We start from the raw sequence: 17632 nt of genomic DNA on the forward strand, positions 1-17632 counted from the left end.
ACAGACAGGCAGTGAGGGGCTCCAGCCATGGGTGGGAGGGGCTCCAGCCATGGGTTGAGGGACATGGCTTTCTTTAGTGCTGTCGTTAGCTTTTTCAAGGTTCTGCTACGAGATGCCATTTCTAGCGTTGGACTTCATTGAACCTAGCAATCATTTTCCTGCTCTCAGGTATAATGAGGAAGACACTAAAAAACTGAAGGCTTACCATTCCCTCCATGGAAATGACTGGAAAAAGATTGGAGCCATGGTAGCTCGAAGCAGCCTCTCAGTTGCCCTCAAGTTCTCTCAGATTGGTGGTGGTAAGTACCTTTCTGTGAAATAAGCCAGTGTATAGAGGCCTCTGTGGTCCCCTCTCAGTGAGTGCTCCTTTGTAAGACCCTCTCTATGCCGGTCGATTTGACTTTTCTGTGTGCACTGACCATGCGTCAGTCCATACCCTGCAGCATGAACTACTGCTCATGCCATTCCTTCCAGAAGTTGGCCGGATGGGAGCCCGAGGGGGTGAGATGTGAGCCACTTTGCCCCAGAATGTTGGGCCTTAAACTGTGTAGAGTGGCACACTCCCAGCATACGGGAGACAGAGGCAGGTGTATCTCTGTGAGTGTGAGGCCAGCCTGGTCTACATAGTGAGTTCTAAGACAGCCAGGGCTACATAGAGAGACCCTGCCTCAAAAAAAACAACAAAAAAAGTAAACTATTGTCAGTTATTTTCAGTTTGTTTGGTTGAGCTTTGCCCATTTTCTGCAAAGTGCCTGATTTATTATTCCTACATCAGTGTGCTTGGAAGCAAATAAATGAGCAACTGTGATATAAGATCATCCTTTTATGTCTGCAGATAGAAACCATGGTACTTGGAGTAAGGCAGAAACCCAGAGGCTGATCAAGGCTGTGGAGGATGTGATCCTAAAGAAGATGTCTCCCCAGGAGTTAAAAGAACTGGATTCTAGACTCCAGAAAAACCCTGAAGGTCGCATGTCAATTGTCCGTGAAAAACTTTACAAGGGCATATCATGGGTGGAGGTGGAAGCTAGAGTGGAGACCAGGAACTGGATGCAGTGCAAAAGTAAGTGGTAAGTGTGAGGCTTCCTGTGTACGCTGCAGTAGGGCTCTCAGTCTCTGGCCTGGGCAAGAGGTGCACACAGTAGCATGCACAACACACAGTGTCAGGAACGCTCCAGTGCCCGCTGCACCTCCTTTGCCTGATGTGCCTTGTTTGACAGTGTGCCTGTGTGCAGCAGCCTCTGTGCAGGGGTTTATGTCTTCTTCATTCGGAACTTAAAGACAGGCTTGGTAGTGCACATCTGTGAATCCAGTACCCAAGGGGTTGAGGCAGAAGGATCTCAAGTTTGGGACCAGCTTGAGCAGTAGACTAGCTGGACTTGTAACTCTTGACTACACCTTTCTATAGCTTTAAGCTGAAGAAAGCAGTGGCTCCTCATAGTCTGGACCCACACTGTCCACAGTACTCAGTGACCCCACCTTCCAGATGAGGGTACAATTTATTAAAGTACAATACTTACATTAAAAGTAGACCCATGGGTTACACTGTCCACACAACTTTCAACTTTGCTTGGGATTTTTGGGTGCTTTGTTATGGTTTTGTTCTGGGATTCAGACCCAGGCTGGGAGAGCAGTGTGAATTAGCTGTGTGCTGTATGTGGTATTACAATCCTGCCATCCCAGCACTCGGGAGGCTGAAGGCAGCAGGGGGTTTAGGGGTTCAAGGCCAACACAGGCCACAGAGGGAGACATTGATCGAAAGCCAGCAGAGGAGGAGGGGAGAGAGGGAAGGTGGGGGAAAGCATGTACATGGAAGAAGTGGCAGTTGTAACAGGAGTGCTCTCAGCAGCAGCAGGGGACAGTTCCAGGGTCAGCTCTGTTGCTAGCAGACATATTCCACCCACACCTAGCCCACTCACTCCACATACCTGTGTGTTTAAGTCAAGTGGGGATGGCAGTGTCCCTCCTGGTGCAGGGTCTTACAGCACAGACGCCCACCAGTGTAAAAGCTTCACTTCCTGCAGCACCGTCGGTTCAGAATGTTCTCATTAGTTCACAGTTAATTAGGTCTAAAAGCATCTAATCTCCACTAATACGATATCGCAAAGCACAGCCAGTGAGTCAGCAGAGGAGCTGAAGAGAAAACATGGAGGCAAGAAGGAAGGGATGACAGCCGGAATGTGTGACTTACCCTTGATACACTCCATTGTATGGGAAGCCAGCACGCTGATGTTTTGAAGCTGCATCATGAAAATAGTATTGATAAACATACTGTGTTCTTCAATTGAACCATTCCACTTTTATAGAACTAGTAACGGTTTTTCAGCAGTCTTTGTGAGGAAAACTAAAAATTGTCATTTTATCGATTTGAAAAAAAATTTCCCTGACAAAAATTTTATACCATAAAATAGACCTTTTATGCCCATTATCCACATTCAACAGTGATGACCACTTTATTCATTTATTGATTGTCCAGTGAATGAGAGCCTTTTATGTGATAAAAATAGGAAAGTTATACTTTTTTAAAAGAATATTTATTCTATATATGTGCACACTCTCACTGTCTTCAGACACACCAGAGGAGGGCATCAGATCCCATTACAGATGGTTGTGAGCCCACCATGTGGTTTCTGGGATTTGAACTCAGGACCTCTGGAAGAGCAGTCAGTGCTCTTAACTACTGAGTCATCTCTCCAGCACCCCTCCCCCTTTTTAAGATGTATTTATTTTATGTATATGAGTACACACTATACCTGTCTTCAAACACACCAGAAGAGGGCATCAGATCTCATTACAGATGGTTGTGAGCCTCCATTTGCTTGCTGGGAATTGCACTCAGGATCTCTAGAACAGTCAATACTCTTAACTGTTGAGCCATCTCTCCATCCCTGGAAAGTTGTACTTTTAAAACTAAAATTAAACTGTGCTTTTCTTTTTCTTAATAGGACAGAGATTCTTACCAAAAGGATGACCCATGGTGGGTTTGTGTACCGTGGGATCAATGCTCTACAGGCGAAAATAACCCTTATTGAAAGGTACCAAAATAGGGATGGGTGCTGTGTGAACCTGTTAGTCCAGATACTAGGATGCCATTGCTTGCACCCTTCTTCCACATGTGTCACGGGGTGATGACCTGCCTTTCTGATCCTTAGTTGACCAACTCTGAAAGAGGCTGATAAAGAGATCTGTCGCCCAATGTTCTTGGACAGTACATGGCAGCCATACTGTGTACTCAGTCAGGGTGCTAGTTCAGTCTGTAGACTTGGTCCCTGAAGGAAAAATTAGACAACTCCACTGTACTATAAATGTAACTTTTATTTGCCATATGTAATTGTCATCTTGGAGGCTTGTTCCTAAATAAAGTCACCATTTCTAGCTCTTTCTAAACTCTGGCTGGCTATTTCAACTCGGTTGTTCTGGCCCAAATTCCTCTTCACGCTGACCAATTCAAGCAGGCTTCTCTTGGCTTCTGACTGAATTACTCTGCTTGGCCTCAAAGGTACTCTAGCAATCTGTTCTAATCTCCTGTCTCTTCCTTGTTCTCTGCATCATTCTGTCTTCACCTGCAGCCTGTCTCTCTAAAACTATCCTTGTAAAATTGCCGCCTCCTTCTCTTCCTCTCACCGTTTCCTCCCCTCCATGCACCCCTCCCTGTCCCCCCATACCTCCCATCCCCCCTCCCCCCATCCCCCCTCCCATGCTGCTCTCTTAAATTGCCTGTCTTTCCTCTCGTGAGAGTTGGGCATATTCTATCTCACTGTCAAATCTTTCTCTCATTCTTCACTTTGTCTGCTCCTCAGTTAGATTTCACTTTCAAACATGGCTGCTTCCCTCTACAACTAATTTACCTTCACTGTTTGGGATTAAAGGTATGTACTAAGGACACGTCTGTATTCCAGCCAGAAGGATTAAAGGTGTGTAATTCCAGCTGGATCACACAGACCCAGAAGCTCTTTGAATGAGATCCCTTGCTGGGTTAAAATTCCTCTACACTGTACCACAATGACACTATTGGTGTGACTTGCATGGTTTTGTCCTGAGTTTCCTGTCTGTGCAGAGTCCTCATCACAGTAGTCCCAAGGGAAGTGGAGGCATGAGAATCTCTTAATTCTGTGAGAATGGGGAGGAGGCCTTTGGCCTTTCAGTGATTGTGAAGCCTATGGAGGTAGATATCCCTTGAAATTTTTATTTTTTCTTACAGGTTGTATGAACTAAATGTGAATGATGCTAATGAAATAGATTGGGAAGATCTTGCTGGTGCCATAGGGTAAGACCACTTTTTTAACATTAAGCTTATCTAATGATGAGAGATTTTAAAATATGCTTTTCTTATTGTGTGTTCTTGTGTGTGAGGGGGTATGTGCATGTGTGTACATGGATCAGAAGACTTGTGAGGCTCAGGTTCTCCTTCCCCATGTGGGTTGTAGGGTTCAGTTTCAGCTTACCAAGCTCTGTGGCGGCACCCAGAGATAACTTTCAGGCTGGAAATTCATGGCGTCTGTGGAATTGTGAGTGAGTGCAGGGAGGTGGAGAGCTATCTCAGTCTATAGTATTTGCCACCAGAGCACAAGGATCTGAGTCCAGTCTCATCGTATATCAAAGCTGGAAGGGTCGGCAGAAATCAGAGGATGCCCCCTGAGCTCCAGACCGTCTCAGAAGATGAGGTAGACATGGTAGAGGAAACTTGAACCTCTGTTCTCAGCACAAAGCGCCGGCTCTCGCTGGGTCATCTCTGCACCTTGTGCTTCACTTTGCTTTGCTGTGTAGCCCAGGCTGGCCTCAAACTCACCATCTTTCTGCCCTTAACTTCAAGAACTGGGGAACTTTTAGGGCTAGCAGTCCACATCCAGAAGCAGTGGGACGCTATTGCTGATTGACAAGTGTTACACCGTCCCTGGAGTTCTCAACCACTGAGGGGAGTCAGGGCAGGGGTTGGAGGCAGGAGCTGATGCAGAGGCCAGGAACACTGCTTGCTCAGCCTGCCCTATGGCACTCAGCCAAGCCTGAGCCTCACGAGTTTTCTGATCCATGTACACTCTGTACACACCACCCACATTCTCCCACATTCAAAAGCCTGTTCCATGTGTTAGACCATAGGCCAGTCTGCTAGGGGCATTTCTAAGTTGCGGTTCTCTCTTCTAAAATGTTTCTGGCTTGTGTCAAACATAAAAGTAGCCTAGCACAGTTTGACTTTATGTTTTATTTATTTTTTTAATAGAAAATAGGTTACATTGTCCAGGATAAGAAAAGCATGAAAAGGAGCAGTGAGTAGCCCTCTGACCACAGGACAGGACCTCTGGGTCCCTTTCCCAGAGTGTTTGTGCAAGAGGCCTGCAGGCCGTGGCAGAGCACAAGGTGGCCCTGCACTTCTCTCCTCTACCTGCAGGGTCCCCGGGGACTGCCTTTCAGAGGGCCAGCTCTGACCAAGGCAGTCTTTGGATGGTGGTTCCTCCATTGCATTCTCTCCCTCTCTCCCTCTCCTACCCCCTTCCCACTCTGGCCAGCCTGACCCTGAGCAGCCCTCCCTCCTTCCTCCTCCCTCCACTCTCCACCCTTCTCTTTGTTATTCTTCTGTTGCTCTCTGAGTTTGTTTTCAGCTTCCTGAGAAGTCTTCTTTTCTTAGCTGCTTTATCAACAACACCTAGTAGTTTTTAACCTTTATCAGAAGTTGCGACAGATAAAGGAACAAATGGGCCTCTGAATACCACCTCCTCCTCAGACACTGGTCACAGCTGAGGAGCCTAACTCAACTTTGTCCACCTCTTCTGCGTGTTTTCTTTCTTAGTGAATTCATCTGCTTAGTTGCCTTGCCAACCTACAGGGTTTGTAAAATCCATTTGATTCCATTTGGAAGTCAGTAATTCTGCTTCTAGAAATACATTCTGTAGAATCAACTCTCTGTGTACTTGGGATGAGTTACATACAGAATAGCCTGCTGTGGTAGCATGCCCATGATTGGAGAGCCCTGGGTTCTGTCCCCAGCACCACATAGAACAGGAAGGGGTGGGTCTGTGTGCAGAGGGGTGGGTCTATGTTTTTGTCTGTCTGAACTTCTGAAGCTGCGGTAGTGCGCACCTGTATGCTAGCATTATAGGTAGAGGTGGTTATCAGTGTTCTGAGTTGCTCAGGACAATCAAAGAAGGAGGGTCATGCCAGAATATAATCCAGCTCTGAGGCAACTCGGAGGTCCAGCTTTGATGAACTGAACCTGGAACAGCCGAGCAGAGCAGAGCATATTTATTGATTGTTACACAAAAGTCGTTTTTTGGGTAAAACAAATTCCTCATAGGGAAGCCCCTAATCTAATCTGTGTGCTTCGTGAAGGAGCACACCACGGCCCTCAGCTTTAATTCCCATTGCTCACTGTTTGCAGTACTCAACAATGCAGGACACTCTGGGTGTTCGAAGACTCTTGTGACCAAAGTCATGCACAGGCCTTAAAGCTCCTTCAGAAAACAACTGCAGATAACAGAAGACAATCACTGTTTTCCACAGAGATCTCTTCAGGGTCAAAGTACTTCTAGAAAACAGTTCTTCATTCTGGTGTCTACTCTATAGAGACTACTCTGCTCTAATGTTCCCTAGATACATGACTTACTAGGACTGCATTTCAGGCTGGCAGACAGGAGTCATCTCTGACTGGCTTGTATAGAATACATGAGACTATCACCAAAAAAACAGACAGCATGCTCACCAATGTTTTTCTTACCTTTTCTTTCTAAAGGGATGTCCCTCCACCTTTTGTTCAGGCAAAATTTTATAAGCTGAAAGCTGCCTGTGTTCCCTTTTGGCAGAAAAAGACTTTTCCAGGTCAGTATACACACTCTTGTTTAGTTAAGGGCATGGTGTTGTCCCTGTGGGCTGATCCCAGCACTAAAGAGGCGGAGACAGCAGAATCCCTGTGAGCTAGAAGCCATATGTGAACCTGTCTCCAGGGTCGCTACCCCTTGAGGCCGAGTCCAGGGCTCTAACAGGTTCTCAGGGCAGTGTGCTGTGCTCTGCTGCCTCAGAAAGGTGGTGTTCCTGGAGCAATGTACAGGGACCCTGTCCTGAAGAATGTCCTAAAACAGTTCTGTAGTGTGCAGACGTCACTACCCAGCTCACCTCCTTGTTGAGTCCATGACTAATACCATTAGGTCTCAGTGTCCTTATGCAGAGGTTGACTAGAGGGAGCTGAGGAATAGTCTTAGTGTTCACTGTGCAGTTGTGTGTGCACATATGAAGCTGGGTGGTGGCAGTCACACCTATAGTGCCAGTTCTGGAAAGACAAAGACTTTAGCCAATCTACAAAGCTACCTGGTCTGGAGAACTGAGGTTGAGAGCAATCGAGGAAGCCCTTGACATCAACCTCTGGCCTCCACACAGATATGCTCTTGTGTGTACAGCTGTACACATGTACACACAGAGACGTGTACATATGTGTATACCGTGCCAAAATGAGGATAGTGACGATGATGGTGATGATGATGAAGAAAAATGATGTCTGCCTGGTAGGATTTTTTTTTCAGAGACTGTGCACCAGATAAATTGGATCTTCTATGTGCTAATAGGTGTGGGGCAATTGTCACTAAGGTCCTGTGACCTCTGACCTTAATTAGAAGCTTGCACAAATATGTCCAAAATGACCTTTTCTGCAGAAATCATTGATTACTTATATGAGAACAGTCTGCCTTTGCTGAAGGAAAAGTTAGACAAGAAGAAGAGGAAAAAAGACAGCCAGCTCCAAACACCATCGACTCCCAAACAAGACTTCCTGTTCAAAGACATCTTCTATTGTGATGATGACAGCGATGAAGGGGGCTCAGAGGAGCCCAGGTGAGTGCAGGTCGCTGATTGCTGTCCTGTTCTGTCAGGTTAGGTGTGCACGTGTGACAGTCAGCTCCTCTCCGAAAGAGTGCCTACGTTCCTCACTTGAGAATGAGAAAGGAGTCTCTGGCTCTTTTGTGGCTCCAGTCCATGCCTTGGTGCTGTCGCTCTGCCTGTGGAGGCAGCACACATGACAGCAGTCATTTACCTCATAGCCAGGAAACAAAAGAGAACAAGGGGTCCCACAATCCTTTCAAGGCTCACCCCCATTGCCTGAACAACTCCCATGAGTAACCACCATCTCACACTGATACTACCCTGGGCACCTGGCCTTGGGGGAGTGGCCCAGATTTGACCAGGCAGGAAGATCTTCAGTCCTGATGTCTATTAAGAATGGTGTGGTAAGGCAGGTGGATCTCTGAGTTTGAAGCCAGCTTGGTCTAGAGAGCAAGTTGTAAGACAGCCTTGGCTACACAGAGAAACCCTGTTTCTAAGAACAAACAAAACCCCAAACAAACAAACATAATGTGATGTAGCCAGGTGGGTGCATCTTTACTCCCAGCGCTCAGGAGGCAGAGGCAGGTGGAACTCTGAGTTGGAAGCTAGCCTGGTCTACAGAGTGAGTTCCAGGATAGTCTGGGCTGCACAGAAACCCTGTCTCAGACAAATGGTGTGATGCGTGGCTGAGCATTAGAACACATTGGGGCTGAATAAAGGCCATGCCATGTGCTTGCTTACAGTCAGATCCCCAGCATGCATAAAAAACTAGGCATGGTGCCACATGCATGCTACCCACTTTTGGTCTGTGGAAACAGGAGGATCTTCAGGGAATAGGTGACGTCACAGGACCACACTAAACAAAGGATATGAACAAAACAGCACATGAGGAACACCACCAGAAATTGTCCTCTGGACTCCACATACACATATATGTGTGTACACTGAACATCCATGCTTACGTTCACACACAGACACACACCCCTTTAAAAGTGTTAGTGTTCACATTAAGGTCAGTGTGATTGTGAGAAGCACAAGCGTGAGCTGACTGAACACTTCTGTACTGTTGTGTGGAAGCAGTTACACTGATGCTCCCACTGAAGCAGTGCAGCCGCCAGCCCCCATTGCAATAGAGAACACTGTGCCCAGTAAAGTGAGAAAGCCGAGCCGGCCTCTCCTGACGACTGTCACTCTGCTCTCTTCCAGCACCTCTGAGAGGCAGTGACTGCACCTCCTCTTCCCTCAGACTGGCCTCTCTTCCCTTGGACCTCTGCTGTGCATTGGCCATAGACCCTACTTAAATAGGATACCTCTCCATGCTGGGCACCGAATTCACAAGGTGTTCCGCTGGAGCACATGTGTTCGTCATAGGAGCCCAGCCGCTGGTCTTGGAAGAGTCTGTCCAACTGCGAGAGACTGACAGCTGGAGCACAGCTCCCACTGGATTCTCAGGACTGTGTGAAAGGCACACTCTTTGGTCAATCAGAAGAGTTAAACCCACTATAGGTATTTCAGAAAGAGAACTTAGGATTTAAAGTAAAAAAAAAATATTCCACAAAAATCTATGCATGGTGACGTACACTATGTATTGTGGAGATAGGCAGAGGGGTCACAGGATTGAGGCCAACCTGTGCTACATAGTTTCTTAGGCATACACACACACACACACACACACACACACACACACACACACACACACACAATGGGATGCTGGAGCATCCAAAAGGAGCATTGCCCAGAATAGGCGCTGAAGCTCTGGCTCTGCAGTCCCCGACTTCCTGTGTTCCTTCCAGCTCTTCCCCGTACCCAGGTTGTCTGTTGCTGCTGCTGCCATGCAGAGACGTGTCATGTGACCCTTAGCAGAACACTGTTGCAAAGGAGTCTGGGACACACCAAGTGTTCAGACTTCTGTCTCATCTGTGCTAGGGAGACAGAGAAAGGAAAGTGTAGCTAATGAAACCGTTTACTGTTGTCCCCGCTGGTGGCACTGGACAATCTCTGTACCCAGAGAGCTCTCAGAGGTAATTTCTGTGGCACCATTAGAAGGTGAGCTAAGCCAGCCACTGTGAGAAGGAAGCACGCTAACCTACCTGGCCACGTTCCCAGCACTCACAGATGTGCGGATAACAACTAGGGTAATCACTAGTGCACACCAACGCACCCAGGACTCGTGGGGCAGAATGATCGGAGCTCAAAGCTCAAAGGATAAAACATTTTGTGAATAATAGTATTTTAATACGTGGTTCTCTACCCAGCCCCCTGTCCCTCAGGCATTCTAGTCTCTGTGCTAACAGGACTTAATTACTCCTACAAAAGTAATAGTCCTAACATATAAACCAATTCTATGTTTGTAATAGAGAAAAAATTGAATATTCTTTAACATGAAACATGGTCCTAGAAAGGAATATTATATGGCAAATTAAAGCAATGACAATGGATCTGGTTGACATGAAAGTATATTTTTGTGAAATATTGTAAAAGAATATATATTTTCTCAATTTTATAAAAATAAAAGAAATTAGTTGTTTAAACAGATGTGTGTGGAATGACCTGAAGACAGCGAACATAAAGAAGACTCATTACATTTGACAAGAGACCCAAAGCACCATTAGAGTCTCAGGGAGCTGCCAAAACTGAGTAACTCGGGCCAGGGCCACAGCTCCTCCATCCCTATCCCTGGGTGTGGCCTTCTGGGCTGGCTTTTTGTGGTTTCTCTGAGGCTTTCTTACCACACAGGAATGGCCTCACTTTCCACAGCTCTGCCTCCAGAACAACAGCAGCAGTCCCTTTTGCTGCTACCATTCCTCAGATCCAAATGAGAGCTCATACCAGGCAGAGCTGTTGGCATGGCCAGTGGGGTGTGGATGGCTCAGCTTGGAAGGTGGGTGAAGCTGAGAAGGTGGCGCCCCAGCGGAGTCAAGGCATCAATAGCAGAATGGGCTGATGGACTCCCAAGAAGCAACTCGTAAAGCAAATAATGGCTGAAGGCATGGTGTTTTCTGGGAAGCTTGTATGCTGTTTAAATGTTTGAGATCCCTAGCCTTTTTCTTGCCTTTCTCCAAATACTGATGTGTGCACACGTACACCAGGAAACTGCATAGATCTTACCTTTGCCACCACCCCTTCCCAGTCCACACACCAGCTGCTCTTTTGTAGTAATAGTCACAGCTTTTGGAGAAAAATCTGCCAGTGTGAGGGGAAGAGAGTTGTCTAGGAGGGGGAGCTTTGCAGGGCAGGTTTGAGCAGACCCCTGTCTGTGATAGGGAGTGGACAGCGGAAGGAAGCCTGGTTTGGTTGCTCAGTCCATAAGTCCATATATCTGATTCCATGCAGAGTTGACCTGTCAAAGGGGAAAAAGCAAGACCAGAGGGAGGAGTGTCTTCTGATGACATGTCCAGGCCTTGTCTGTTATTGATAGAAGTCAGGGAAAGAACTCAGCAGAAACCATGGAGGAACATGACTGGCTAGGTCAGCTAACTTTCAGATTAACCCAGGACCAGAAGAGCTAGTAAGAGGGTAGAAAGTCAGGAAAATGGTCAGAGAAAGGTGTCCTTCCCACCAAGGAAGGAGCTAAGCCTCCACACAACTGGAGTGCCCATAACAAATAGGGCCACTCACCAATCAGGGCCATTCTTTGGACTGTAACATGGTGTTTTTTGTTTGTTTGTTTGTTTTTTTCTATTTCCATCCAACAATAGCATCCATGGGGGCTGGGGGAAATATATTCTGTCTGAGCCAAGAAAATGAAATCGGAAGGGATCAAAGGAAGAAGTGGTCCAGGAGAGACCAGCTTAAAGAGCACCTGAAGCTTTGGAGCCGGACCCTACCCCTGCAAGTGCTTTTTTGCTGCTGTGGGAATCTTTCTGGAATAAGCAATCTGATACCAACTAGAGTCGCAGTGGACCAAAGCCAGGGCAGCTCCTGAAAGGCTTTATCTCGGGTCCCGTTTGCATCCCCATTTTATATTCTAAACCACAAGGTTAAGGGAACAAGAGTGGATGTGGCAGTCTGCGGGTTGTTAAGGGCAACGACCCATTGTTTTAGCTCTTTCTGCGGGTCGCTATGTTCCAGGTACAAGTGAAGTCATGCAAGGCAAACAGGCAGTACAAGCAGTGCTTTAAGTAAATCCGCTAAATAAATCAATGAATCTAATAATCAGTCTCTCCTTTTTCTTTTTTTCTTTTTCTTTTTTTTTCTTTTAACTTTATTCTACTTAACTACTTGGTTTCTGCTTCAGTGAACTTGTTTCCTTTTTCTGGGTCTTTTGCTTCTGGTCATTTTCCCCCCCCAATAATTTATTTTTTATTTACTTTACATCCCTGTCACAGCCCCCCTTTCCCAATCACTTCCTTACAAGTTCCTATACACACAAACACATGCACACATGCTGCCCCCTTACCTTTTACTCAGAGAAGGGAACCCCCTTGAGTACCACCCCATCCTGGGAAATCTAGTCTGAACAATTCATTTCTTTGTTCATTCTTGGGAAGAACATGGACATGTGGATTGACAGCCCATGCTTGGCCCTAAACCCCTCTCACCGGGACCACTGCCTAGGTTTGGTTCAACCCACAGCAGGCCAGGCCCTCCTGCATTAATTAACAATGAAGATAATCAGCCCTCTTCTGGCAATCCCTCTGTTGGTCCTTTCACTGGTACAAGGCCAACCCCTTAATTACCTTTGCAAGAAGTGAGTTCTACACACACACACACACACACACACACACACACACCAAGGACCTAACATAGCTCCTTTTCCGTTTACATTTGATGTGGATCCTGATTTTGGTTTTTTATCACTATGAGGCTTCTGCTTACAGAGGCTGGCTTAGCCTGCTCCCCAGCACCCAACAGTGTCTAGGCTGAATAGTAAAAGGAGGGAATCAGTGGAGTTACGTTGGTAAACAATATGACAATGATGAATGTCACAAAGCCTCATAGGGGCTGTCATTGCAGGGCAAATAAATGTGAATTTAGGGGTCAGGATCTTTATAAGTATTTGAGATATTCCAAAATATCAACTGCTAGGCACTCCTAAATGAAAGAAATGAATTTTCTTTCTTTTGGGGGGAGGCGGGGTGTTGTTTGTTTTTTTCAAACAGGGTTTCTCTGTGTAGTCCTGGCTGTCCTCAAACTGGGGTCCGCCTGCCTCTGCCTCCCGAGGTACGCTTCACCACCACTCAGCTAAGGAAACCTTGACCAGATAGTGATGCTTGTGTGAAAGAGATTTTCTTAATGCTAAAATCTGAGACGGGAAGATCCACCCTAAATGTAGGCCACACCTTCTGGTGGCAGCCACATAAAAGGACATGGAAGAGGAAACTGCTCTTTGCCAGCTGTGTTCACTCTTGCTGGCAAGTTCATCTTGTGTTGCTGCAGCCAGTATCAAATCCAGGGTCCTTAGGATTCCAACGTAGACCAACAGCTCTCCCGGAACCATACTGGGCTTGGGCACCAGACTGGGACTGAATAGAGACATCCAGCACCATGGACAGAACAATTATTGATTCCTAGTTTATTTGTGAACTGCCTGAACCACACTCTGTAAGCCAATCTGATAAATCCCCATTTGAGTGAAATATATATCTCAAATATATATCCATACATATATATATACATATATATGAATGCTAGTAGAACCAGTTGTATCTGGCATGAATCTGGAGTGATTTGATAGGTTTTTTTTTTTTTTTTTTTTTTTTTTTTTTTTTTTTTTTTGAAGGATTCTCAGAGCCTTTGCAAAACTTAGTTTCCAGATGTGCCTGGCAAACCAGGAAGTCTCCTATGGCTGAGAATTGCTTAGGTGACTGGTCTTTGAAGACAACCCCTAGCTCAGAAAAGGAGTGTTGGTGTGCGGAAGCTGACTGGCTAAAGGTGCCTTTTGTGTAACAATAAAGAGCTCCTAGGAAGCTGTCAGTGTTCAATCCTTGAGAGGTGGATCCTCCTGCTACTGAGAAACCTAAATCAGTCCTGCAGAGTCTCTCCCTCCCACACCCCCATCAATGGTCCCATAGTCTATAAAATACTATATATATATATATATATATATATATATATATATATATTCATATACTATAGAATACTATATATATACACACACATACACACATATATCTTAACTAATACAATATTGGTGGGCTAATCTCATAGGATCCTTACAAGAAATGCCAGTTGAAATAATTAGCTCCAGTTTACCTTTTTAGAGCACCCCCCAACTTGTCTGTGCCCCATCCCACCCCACCCCCTGTTCTCAGAGCACTTGGGGCACATACAATAAGCACTGTGGGGAGCTCAACAGAGACTTCCTCAAAGGAGGATCGAGACAGGCTGTTACTATATACAGTCTCCTGTGCTCCACACCCAAGGCAAGCTGGGAATCAGTGCAGGGCAGGGGTGGAGAAAGAGTTTTGTTGTGCTCAGCTGGCTACTGAGCACACTACCATGGTACAGCCATATCTAATGGGAACTGGGAGAATCATAAAAACCAGCAGAGATGCTTAACCAAGACCAGGCAAAGTTGAGCCACATGGCACAGTGGTCTCTCCCACTCTTGGCCTTGATCTCTACTTGTTGCATGCTTGAGAGCATTGAATATTTGTACAATTTAGGAATATTGGATTGATGGAAAATCTCTTATGAATCATTTGTGCCTTCTTCCAGGAGTACTACTGCTTCCCCAGGAAGCCGTGAGAATATTACCCCTCCTGCTTTTAAGAAATATCCTTATCTGGCCCCAATGGAAGGTCTTTCTTATGTCTAGGAGATTGTGACTCACTAAAAGACACCAAAGATCACTTATGAGGCTCCACTCAAAGACACTCTTGGAGCATCTGCCCCTGTGCTTACTCACAAACAAGATAATATGAACCAAATAAACTTTAAAAGGTAAACAAGATTCGGTGGGCTAGAGAAGTTGGCAGCAGGTCAGATCAAAAGCATCTTCCTACTAAACCCTCCAGCAATTATGTGGTATATAGGTTGGGGAACCACTTATGATATGGCCCTCCAGAAAAAGATAGCTAGAGTTATCTCTGCCCCACAGGGGCTTACAGTGATGGACAAAGAATGGTGAGGATAAATGATAAGAAAATGAAGAATTAAGACCTCCCCTTCTTAGAAAAGTTCTGTCATGGTTGATTTATCAATGATAACTAAAATTATGACCAAGAGGAAGTCAAAACATGTGTCTGGGACAAAAATGATATGGTCTATGTTTTGGAATGACATGAATCTATTCCTGCCTCCTGAGTTCTGTATAAAGAACTCTGACTGCCAGTCAGTCAGGGTGCAAGATTCTCCCACCACCATGCCAAACTCCCTTCTCAACCCACTCCTTATCTCCTCTGCGGGTCCTCGCCGTTGACATTGCTGTCACCGACAACTTCTACTCTACACACCATCTCGCCAAGAGGCTGACTTAGGGCAGTATCTCTAGGAGAGAGATGGCAGGGGAGACATGGAGGCCCTTCCTTACTCATCGCCTAGCAGTAACGTACTTTTCAGTTCTGCAAATCTCAGGAACAAAGATCACTTTCTGAAGCTATTCTTGTCTCTGGTTTGCTTCTGTGGATCTCCTGGCATATTGCATAATAGTTTGAGGAGAGGGCACAGCTCACCAAGGCCCTCTTTGGTCCCCAAACTCAATGTAATAAAAGAATGTCTCCAAACAGAAGACAGAGGCCAGGAACAAATTAAAGAATGATCTGCTAAGAATGATGATACATTCTACTCGAACTAGCAGAAGACAAAATAAGGTCAACATGACATCATCTGGATTGTATGGGACCTTGTCTCTAAAACCACTTAAAAAACATCTCAAAAGATTAATGAGCTGAGGCAGGAGGATCTTGAATGGAAGAATTGCCTGGACCACAGTCCACATAAAGTCTTTTATTAAACACAACACGTTGTGGCTCACAACCATTTTCAGTGGAATTCAATGTCCTCTTCTGGCATATCTGAAGACAGCTACAGTGTACTCATATACATTAAAATAAATTTGTTTTATGTGTGTGTGTGTGTGTGTGTGAGAGAGAGAGAGAGAGAGAGAGAGAGAGAGAGAGAGAGCACTATCTCAAAAGAGAAAAAAAAAAAACCTAAAATAAAATAATTGAAGATCATCCAAAACTATGGAAGGGCTTGGTGGAGGGCTCAGTGAATAAAGCCCAGTCCACACAAGCATAATGACTTGGGATTTGTGTCCTCAGACCGTACATGAAAATACAGGCTTGTGTGGTGGTCGCCTGCAATTCTGGCACTTAGAAGGCAGAGAGAGGATCCCTAGGACAACCTTGCTATCTAGACTAGTAGGAATTGGCAAGCTCCAGACTCACGGAGGAACTCTGCCTTGGTAAATAAGGAATATATCATCCACATTGGGCCTCAATACCCAGGCCTACTTAACTCTCAGAAAGCATTTTAGAGAAATAATCGCATTTGGTTCTATTTGGGAGTCTTCCTTGTGCCCTGGAGATTGTGATAAACACAAAAGCACTAGAAATGTCTTTATGAGGCCAAGGCTCCAGGATCTTCTTGGTACATCTATCCCTAAGCAAACTGAGAAACAGAATAATCAAAACAGTGTAAACTTAGAAGCTGACAAGCTCCCACTGGGCAGAATTGAGAACAGATCAGAGGCCTCCTTCTACAATATGCTCAGAGCTTCTTGAAAATGTAGCTTACAAGACAGGGGGACAGTGGTCTGCCCTAGAGAAACAGAACTCAGTAATAAGTTAGACTAGTTAAAAATAACCTTTTCGCCCTACATAATGTAAGCTATAGATGGTTTAAGGATATAAGAATAAGTTAGGTATCAGGATTTGTCATTCATAAAATGAATGCTCACACCAGACTATGGCGACATCATTTAACTAGAAACAAAAGGTTTTGTTTGTTTTGTTTTTGAGACAAGGTTTCTCTGTGTAGCCCTGGATGTCCTGGACTCCTTGTAGACTAGGCTAGCCTCAAAATCAGAGATCTGCCTGCTCTTGCCTCCCAAGTGCTGGGATTAAAGGTGTGTGCCACCAGACATAGCCAAAAAATTTTTTTTAACAAATGAATCGATTTGTATAGAGATCATAAATATAAATATTGAATTAACAGAGATTAAATATCAGTGTTTATGCCTAAGAAAGGTCTGACTCAGGCTGACTTGTAAGTAACATTTTGACCACAAGGGTTAATAATACATTGCTCAAAGCATAGTGATTCACCTGGACCTGCTCACATTTTTTCTATTTGTCTGTAGGGGGAGGTTCCCTAATTGTTTTTTTTTTTAACTTTTAATTTAAAGGTTTTATTCCCTTATTTTATATGAGTACACTGTATCAGTCTTCACACACACAAGAAGAGGACATCAGATCCCATTACAGATGGTTGAGAGCCACCATGTGGCTGCTGGGAATTGAACTCAGGACCTTAGAATTGAACTCAGTCCGTGTTCTTAACTACTGAGCCATCTCTCCAGCCTCCTCCCAATTTGTTTCTTGATTGGGTCAATAAAGATGGCAGAAGCAAATCGCTGGGTAATGATATAGAGGCAGGATTTCCGGGTCCCCAGAGGAAGAGGAGGAGATGACATTGAGAAAGGGGCTTTTGGGCCAGGCTTTGGAGAGAGGAGCATGGACACCTTGCAGGCAGGGCGCTACCAGAAGAATTCTGATATAGACTAGCTGGTGAGTTTAGGACAATAGATTCCCTGCCCAGCCGTTGTGTTTTCTGGCTGGTTTTAAAACATTAAGGCTGTCTGGTGGTTTCCATCCGAGTTGAGTCAGGAGGCGATGTAGGTGAACCGTAGTAGCTCCAGGCGTTCTCAGAGGGGACAGTTGTT

The 17632-nt window shown here is 45.4% G+C and overlaps 1 protein-coding gene across 1 annotated transcript in view; it reads left to right on the top strand.

The window, feature by feature from the left end:
- TTF1 (transcription termination factor 1) overlaps positions 1 to 10232 on the top strand; it is a 20864-nt gene extending 10632 nt beyond the window's left edge. The window contains exons 5-11 of the mRNA XM_080927408.1: positions 78 to 299; positions 836 to 1070; positions 2946 to 3035; positions 4202 to 4267; positions 6725 to 6810; positions 7638 to 7815; positions 9010 to 10232. Coding sequence (XP_080783534.1) covers positions 78 to 299; positions 836 to 1070; positions 2946 to 3035; positions 4202 to 4267; positions 6725 to 6810; positions 7638 to 7815; positions 9010 to 9028 — 896 coding nt within the window. The 3' untranslated portion in view covers positions 9029 to 10232. The remainder of the gene's footprint in view (positions 1 to 77; positions 300 to 835; positions 1071 to 2945; positions 3036 to 4201; positions 4268 to 6724; positions 6811 to 7637; positions 7816 to 9009) is intronic.
- The last annotated feature ends 7400 nt before the right edge of the window (positions 10233 to 17632 follow it).

This window comes from Micromys minutus (assembly GCF_963924665.1).
Source record: "Micromys minutus genome assembly, chromosome: 13".
Classification (NCBI taxonomy): domain Eukaryota; kingdom Metazoa; phylum Chordata; class Mammalia; order Rodentia; family Muridae; genus Micromys; species Micromys minutus.